The following is an 8,409-nucleotide window of genomic DNA, read 5'->3' on the forward strand; positions in this document are numbered from 1 at the left end:
AGAATTATATATATATATATATAAATATATTATATATATATATACATGAAATAAAAACACCTGGAGCTATAAGATTTACAGTAACAATTGACAACATGTAATCTAAGAACAGTAAAATGTCCAAATGTTGGTGAGTGAGTTATTTACTAAAAAGCGTCTGCTAAAAAAAAATGACTAAATGTGTGATGCACTGATATTGTGGCATGTTTTCCTCTTTTATTATATATATATATATATACTATGCAAGGAGGTATTTTGGTTAGATTAGGGTTATACATGTACGTCACGATAAAGGTGAAGTACGAAGACAGGTTGAGATGACATGTAAGCTAAACAGGGGTAAGATGTAAAGGAGGGTTTAGATATGAAGGCAGGGTCCGATATGCAGATGATGGTGATGTGGGCCGGGCCTCGCGCAGCTGAGTCCCATCTGAAGCTCGAGTGCGCGCATTGGACCTGATTGATCCGCTAATAGGACAGAAGAGCAGAGACTTTCAACTCCAGCTTTAAATCTATCCACGGTTCCTCTTTTCTCATTTCCTTCCACTTCAACTCAAACGAGCTTGATGTGAGCGAGAGGGGGAAAAGCAAACTCCAAAAATCACCTCCTTTCCCTTTCTCACCCTCACCGAGCACCTCTCACCTTTATTTTCGGATTCTGGCTTTAACTCACGGCTTCACCTGAGCACGAGACACCGAGACTTTCTTCCTCAACTTTAACGCACACCAGGGAAAAATCACCAACAGGGAAAAGTGATCTTTTTGTTTTTCTGGCACAACGACGCGTTAAAGTTGCACAATGAGTCTGAAGTCAGATTCAGAGACGAACGCCAGTGTTTCATTAGAGGAGGAGGTAAGCGCAATAAACTTTAGTAAACATCAAGTTCACTTCGTTGACGTGAAAAGTGTCTCCCGGCGCGAGACGGTTGAAACTTGGCGCGTTTGGCACGAAGTTCATCGAGAAGTGGCGTTGCGCGTCTCCAAAGGCGTTTCGAGTTTTGTAAAGGGGTTTATTTACTTGAATGCTTGTGTTTGCGAAGGAGAAGAATGGAGTTTATAGAGCTGAGAGAGGAATGTGAATCTGTTGATGATTAATCTTAATGTTACCAGTACAGGGACTCACCTGATGACACGCGCACTCGTTACTGTGTGGATGAATGAAGTGCTCACTTTTTTTTTAGCACAGAAGGTATTTTAAATACTTTTTTGGAAATATTTTTTTAATATATAACATTATTTATTATTATTTGTGAAAATGATTTGTGGTTTATTAAGCAAGCTATCATTTTGTTGTTGTATTGTTTAGCCTACTAATAAAAAATTCCATTGGTTTAGCTACTGCCATGGATCTTTAACTCACTGTTGGGTCACATATAGACCACTAATTTAAACCAATGTGTGGTTTGTCCATATTTCACCCAACCATGGGTTGTAACGGCAGGTTTTTTGCATTGGCCTTAACGCCAGTGTAAATTTGTGGTTGAGGTTTTACTACAAAAGAAGCTAAACTATGGTGACTGTATAAGAACCATGGTAGTGTTCATTGTGGTTGGAGGGGTCTTGGGCTGGGTTTCATAGGGCGTAGTGTCCTGTCATTGTTTTTGTGCAGCACTGGGTCAGAGCGTTTGTGCCCTGTTCAAGCCCGGACCTGTGATCATCAGCCTTGTTTATTTCTGTCCTGAGAACTCTACATCTTATTTCACTGACCCCTGAAAAATAGCCGCGCAACAAACAATGGGCAGTATGAGTGTTGTCCTTTTTGTTTATTTATCCTCTCTGTTGCTGGAAGAAGTTGCTCAAGTTTTATATTTCAGAAACGTCAGAACAGATGCTGAACCGAGTTTACAGTGACAGTGTCTCAATCGGTCCCCCGCAGCCTGGCAGGAAATGACGGGTTTCCAGTGGCCGCTGTATTGGTGGAAGCGAAGTGGAAGAGATCTTAAAAGGATATTTAATCCAAAAATAAACATTCGGTCATTTACTCGCCTTCGAGTTGCTCCCAATCTGTATAGACTTTGTTCTGATGAATCCAGGGAAAGATATTTGGAAGAATGCTAATATCCAGACAGAAATAGTCCCCCATTGTCTACCATGGTAGGAAAAATACAATGGTAGTTAAAAGTGTCCCAGAACTGTATGCTGTCCTACATTCTTTAAAATGTCTTTTGTATTCAACAGAACAAAAGTCATTTTTTGGGAGTCGATTTAGTTTTCATTAGTGATTATTTAAATCGTATTCCAAGATGTTGAATGTTTCTGTAAGATTGCACCCCAAGGTATTTCATAGAGTACCATATGACCATGCCCTCAACTGCTACGCATCACATTTCCGTTTTAATATTAATACAAGAATTGCAAAAACATTTAATATAAAGATCAATTTGATGAGATTCACGAAAAATTATTTCAGATTATGTCCATTCACCAAAGTGATGAGAGGGTCATGCTGAAGCATACTGTACTTCTCTCTCTCTCTTCTCTCTCTGCTTCTCCGTAAAAGGTCAAAGCACACCGTGTGCTTCCTCCACTCTAATCTCTCCTTGATTGTAGATCTTTGAAGTAACTACATCGGTTTTAAACACTTGTTGCGTTTGAGTAACTTTCGAATCTGTGAAATTCAGACTTGATTTGTGTTGGTTTTTTTCTTTGAATTCAAAGTTCAAGGTGACCCCTAAAAACTGTGCCAGTTCTTCTGTTTATACTGCAGTGTTTTTACTCTATTCACTGTATCATTTAATCCATCCTGTTAATTTGGGTTAAACTACATTTTCTTTCTTCTCTCATTCGAGCGGAGATTCTGTTTATGGCCTGCAGACGTTTCTGCATCCATGCTGAGGGTCACGCACACACACTTCTGCGCACTAAAACTAACACGGCCTCGTGATTGTAGCTGAACGCATTCAATCTCACATAGTAATATCTGAAGAAAACGGAGATACGCGATAGGAAGAGAGAAAATGAAAGGTAGTTGTAATGAATTTTTTTTATTTCAGGGGAGCATTATTGAAGCGTATGCTTATACAGGCCTTCATTGGTCAGAGGTCACGGATCATTGGTATCTGTCATGTTTGTGTGCGTGCTGTTGTCATGTAGGCATTTCCTTGTTTTAGGTACGAACGCTCTTTGTCAGCGGCCTGCCTGTCGATATCAAACCACGTGAACTTTACCTGCTGTTTAGACCCTTTAAGGTAAGCTTGAGGTCATTAATAAAACTGTTTGTTATTGGTTATTATTTGGCTAAGGTGAGGATTTGAATTGACTAATTTTGGAATTGTCTGATGCTTTTCTGAAACAGGGATATGAAGGATCTCTCATAAAACTGACCTCAAAACAGGTGAGTTTTTATCTTTTACTTTTTTGATCTGTTTGGGCGTCTTATAAATATTTTTAAATATAATTGTGAAGTTGACAAATAAACCGCACATATCGTGTCGCAGCAAAAATTTAGAAAAGCCCAACAACGATAATACATCTTCTTATTCAATTGTACATTCATTTATAATAATAATGACGACATTTACTTTTTGTAATGATGCAAAGTTTAGATTTTTTTTATATTAAGAAACTCCTCCTGGCAAGGTTTAAACGACTTGAACTAATACTGATGACATGATATTTGAGACATCGTTTGGCTATGCCGATTAATTTTTTCTCCGTCTGTGTTTCTGTCCGTCATACAGCCCGTGGGCTTTGTTACCTTTGACAGCAGGTCTGGGGCCGAAGCGGCGAAGAATGCGCTGAACGTAAGTGATCATTGATCCGTCAGTAAGCTGACGTGACTACGAGGTTTAATTATTTATCAGACGGTCTCTGCTAGTGTCCTCTACACTTCTCCTAAAAGGGCCACTTGGTTGCTGCGCTCTTCATAATAGGAGAAAAGTTACCTTTAATGGTTTTGTGACGTCATGGCCTAAATGTAGAATACCTGATGGTCATAAGCAAGATGCTATTTAAATTGCTGTACACCTTCTCAAGGTTTCCGATCTCCTCCATTCTCAGGGAATCCGTTTTGATCCAGAGAGCCCACAAACGCTGCGTTTGGAGTTTGCTAAAGCCAACACAAAGATGGCGAAGAGTAAACTGATGGCCACACCGAACCCGTCCAACCTGCATCCGGCTCTTGGGGCGCACTTCATCGCTCGAGACCCTTGTGAGTAAACGACTGCAGTCTTGCTAAAATCATAATGTTGCAGAACCTTAAGATGGAAAAGAAACGACCCAGATTTATCTTCATGCTAACAAAGCTAGCTAGATCAATAAAATGGCGTGGTCTAAAAAGCCCTTTATGAATTTGTAATCGTCATCCGTATTAAGAGATTTTAAAGTGCCTTTTTACCCAACTCACGAAGTCTTACTCTTGTCTTTGGGACTCTAGATGACCTGACGGGGGCAGCACTGATCCCAGCATCCCCTGAGGCGTGGGCTCCGTATCCACTGTACACCGCTGAACTGACCCCAGGCCTGCCTCACGCCGCCTTCACTTACCCTGCTGCTGCTGCAGCCGCTGCCCTGCACGCCCAGGTGAGTGACCGGCCGATGTGTTGCCCCATCTCTCTTCTGCTTTAGGAGGTTTATGTGCTGCATACTAGCATCTGAAGTTTGCACTGCTGTGACATACTCGATAAAACCGTTTGTCTTTACTAAAGGTAAGTCTGAATATGACAAACCTGATTACCCAGAATCCCTCTGAAGGGCATTCTTTGGCCTGCGAGTGTTGCTAAGTTAGAGAAAAGCTGGTTTTAATTGCATCTGGGCTTGGATTATGACTTTGTCGTTGAGTGAGTCTGTGCACTGAGAGGGCCGGTTAAACTTTAGCCAAAAAATATATTTTACGATCTGTTGGAAGGAACATCCTTCCTCGCTAACAGTCGCCTTGAACGCATCGTGTTGTTTTATATCCTTAAGGTCCACCTGTAAGTGTTGAGATATTAAGTTATTGTTTATTAAAGACTTTTATTGTTCACTTGTTTAACTAATGAAACGTGATTGATTTAGAAGAATCTTGACAGCGAGTTGATCGATCGAACGGCTGGATGGTCCGGTTGTCACGGTAACAGCCCAGTGAGAGCTAAAGGTCATAGAAGAAGTGGTTTTACTTGTAAGAGTCTCTTGAGATGTACTGCTGTTTCTTTGGAGGAAAAAATTGGAATGTGTTGTAGAGCTATAATGTCGGTTTAATCCTTTTAGTTTGCCTGTACCATTGTTTATACCTTCATATTAAATCCAATTTTAGCTAAATTCAGTTTTCTGTGACGGAGCAATTGTGTTAACAATTTGCACACCGTTCACTTAAAGCTTGAATGTTGTCTATAAGTTGCATGTACAACAAAAATTGTTTTTATTTGAAATGGTTGTTTTAGAAGAGCCGACCTGTATTAGGTTTCACTTAAATAGTTGTAAATGTACAATTGTAACCATGAATTCTGTATTGCTACACATTGCAGGTTTTTAGTTCGGAAGATTTTCTTTAATGTTGGGAACGACACCCTGAGACAGTGTGTTATGAAACGATCTCAAAGGGCTTGAAAAATGTTTTATCCTCCTAGTGAGAAGAGTCGCTGTGCTAATGGACCCATGAGCAATATCACAGTCAGTGGCCAATATCACACTGTGGATCTTTAGAGAGAGTAAGAGTTCCTCATAGCCGCCAGAGTATTTTTACTGGGAGAAAGCATTTTAACACAACTGAATTGAATCCTTTGACATGGAAACAGCAAGAAGTTGTCAGTATTGTTGAACTCAAGGAAAAAACAGATTATGGCAAGTGTATGTATGTAGTCTGGATGGAGTTAAACAACAGGAATAAAAACTCTTCTTTCTCCACCCCACCCACACACCAAGCCGACTGGAGAGATTAAAAGCACACTGGCTTTAATATCCTAATGGACTGGGCTCTGGGCTCTTTGTGTGCCACTATAGTCATTTCGAAGCGTTTGACGGCTGGAGAAGAATGTAGGAAGTTTGAAGGGCTGAAACGGAAGTGCCGGGCTGATTGTCCTCCTCAGGCTTTCAAGAGGGGAGGGGAGTGCTTGTGGTTTGGGACGGCATGCAGGATGAGAAAAAATGAGTTGTTGTTGAGAGATGTTTATAGATTCAGTGATAAATTGCAGTCAGTGAGTTCAGGGTCTAGGAGTACTACCATGGCTGAAATGTTCTTTTCAAAATTCTTAACTTATTTTCCTGCATCGGTTTCCAAATTTAGCTTTATGGTTCTTTGGACGTTATTTGTTGACTTAACAGAATTTTCTTACGCACCAGATTTTTCTCTTCCATTAAACAAAATCTCTTAATGTGACGCTTGTGTAGATGCGCTGGTATCCATCTCCATCTGAGAGCTCTCAACCAGGATGGAAGTCCCGCCAATTCTGTTAAAACATCAGTGAGTATCAAACATTTCTCATTTCCGTGCCCATGAACTCTTGAACATGCGTTAATGTGTTTTTGTCTCCGCAGATGCCATGTGTGCAGTACCGGATTTATATTTTCTTTTCCCCTGTTTTGAAGTAAGCCGAACTGCGCTCAACGTTTAATTTAATCAGGGTTATTTAATGGACCGTCTAAGCATGAAGGAATATTTTCTCTAAGAATGTGGTGAGATTCAGAGGATGCTGACAAACTTCACGGTACTCTCTCCGTTTCCAAATCCGTGCAGGACGAGCCAATCACATGCAGGCATTCACTCGTCTAGCCTGTTTTTTGGGGGGACAGGATATTCTGCATGCAGTCAGTCATGAGGTGTAGATTTTTGCTTGTTTGTCCTTGCTAACCCTAAATGTTTTCAGAATCTCTCTCTCTCGCCGCCTCTTCTCTCCTTATTAAGAACTGATGATAGATGCACTGGTTATTTGTTTCTGTGTGATTTGTGAGAGCAGACTTTTGAGTTCTCTTTTCAACTTTGAATGCATCTTCCTCTACCCCAATCTCACCAAACCTTTGTCAGTGTCTGCTTGGAGTATATTTGAACAAAAAAAAAGAAAAGATGTACAAGTGTTGTACATTTGTATAATAATGAATATTTATGCATTTTTTGTGAAAATAAGTATATGTATGAGCAGTTTAGTGTTCTCGTTTTTGCCGTTTTTCTTGTTGATTCCGTCTATATCCTGTTTGAAGTAAATAAGTGCAATTCTTGATTTTCTTTTTGCTCTTGTTACATACTGAAAGTTTCCTGTCTGTGGCAGTACTGAGAGTTTAAATGGACTGCTGACATGAGATTGCTGTATTATATTGTTTAAAAAAAAAAAAAGTAAAACGTTGATTTTCAGAATGTGAAACTGGAGAATTAAAAGAAATCTGAGGCTCTTGTGTTGAAGTGGTTTCTTTCCTTTTTAGTGGTTTCTTTTATTAACAAAAATAAATTGTAATGGACCAAAGGCACTGATAATCTTGAAATTGTCTGCAGCTTTCATTTTGGTTTATCCTTGTAGGGATTTACAGCAAACTGCTGTATGTAAGCTCTCTTTGTTCAGAGGAGGAGTTTATTTTATTTTAGCTTGCTCAAAGTATCTGCTCCCCTTCCGTGTGTTTTGCCTTTTAAGGCATCTGTCCCTACGCTGCCAATGAAAACTCCTCATCTAATCGCAACACATCAGACAATGTGGTCTGTGGAGAGCGACTGCTTATTTGAAGTGTAACTTCAAACATTTAATGTCTATGATTGTCAGTTTCTTGTGTGATGTCAGAGGTCTTTACATTTCACGTGTTTTGTGATCTTTAGCAGTTGTTTCAACTCTCATCGTAGGATTTTAAGTGTGGATGACATAACTACTTACTGACCTAAATTCAGAAAATGGTGTTGCGTTATAGACCATTATGTATTTTATTTGCCGTCTCATGAAATGGAGACCACTGATATAGGCCTACTAATTGCATATTTGTAACTGGTTATAAAAAGGTTAAATTAAGTGCATGTGGGATAGGTTTTCCAATACAGTGTGGGCATTTTGACATAGTTGCATATACAGAGAATTTTGCACGTATGTCCACACAGAGCATACTCGCAATACTGCACTATAAAAATAACTATCTCTTGAATAATCCATGTTCTACATGTAGAAGTAAGAAAACGCTGGCATGTTTCTGAACCGAACCAATATCAGCACACTGACTGTTGACATTGCTCAACAATTGTTTGTCCAATTCCCACTTCAGAGGAATTTCCTGAATCCAAGAAAAGACCCCATGGCTTCACACTCACTTCTGTGACTGAACGGAAATAAGGAATAAAGAGAAAAATGTCTGTGGGTATATTTTTATAATGTAACCCAAAAATGAACTTATGTGTTTCTTCACGTTCATATGAGAAGTTGTACGTCGATGCCAGCAGAGGGAGACCTGAATGAGTTTAATTGTGAGTGTAACAGCACTATCTATCTACTTTACGTCATGCGTTACGGTATACATTGTTAT

The 8,409-nt window shown here is 39.6% G+C and overlaps 1 protein-coding gene across 1 annotated transcript; it reads left to right on the plus strand.

The window, feature by feature from the left end:
- Positions 1-319: 319 nt before the first annotated feature.
- Positions 320-7,303, plus strand: rbpms2a (RNA binding protein, mRNA processing factor 2a). Its single transcript, XM_079450582.1, has 8 exons — positions 320-853; positions 3,111-3,188; positions 3,296-3,334; positions 3,681-3,743; positions 4,000-4,150; positions 4,376-4,521; positions 6,307-6,379; positions 6,454-7,303. Exons 1-7 carry the CDS (start codon positions 800-802, stop codon positions 6,370-6,372), a joined length of 597 nt encoding a protein of 198 aa, XP_079306708.1. The 5' UTR covers positions 320-799; the 3' UTR covers positions 6,373-6,379; positions 6,454-7,303.
- Positions 7,304-8,409: the final 1,106 nt, after the last annotated feature.

This window comes from Barbatula barbatula (genome assembly GCF_947034865.1).
Source record: "Barbatula barbatula genome assembly, chromosome: 25".
NCBI lineage: Eukaryota > Metazoa > Chordata > Actinopteri > Cypriniformes > Nemacheilidae > Barbatula > Barbatula barbatula.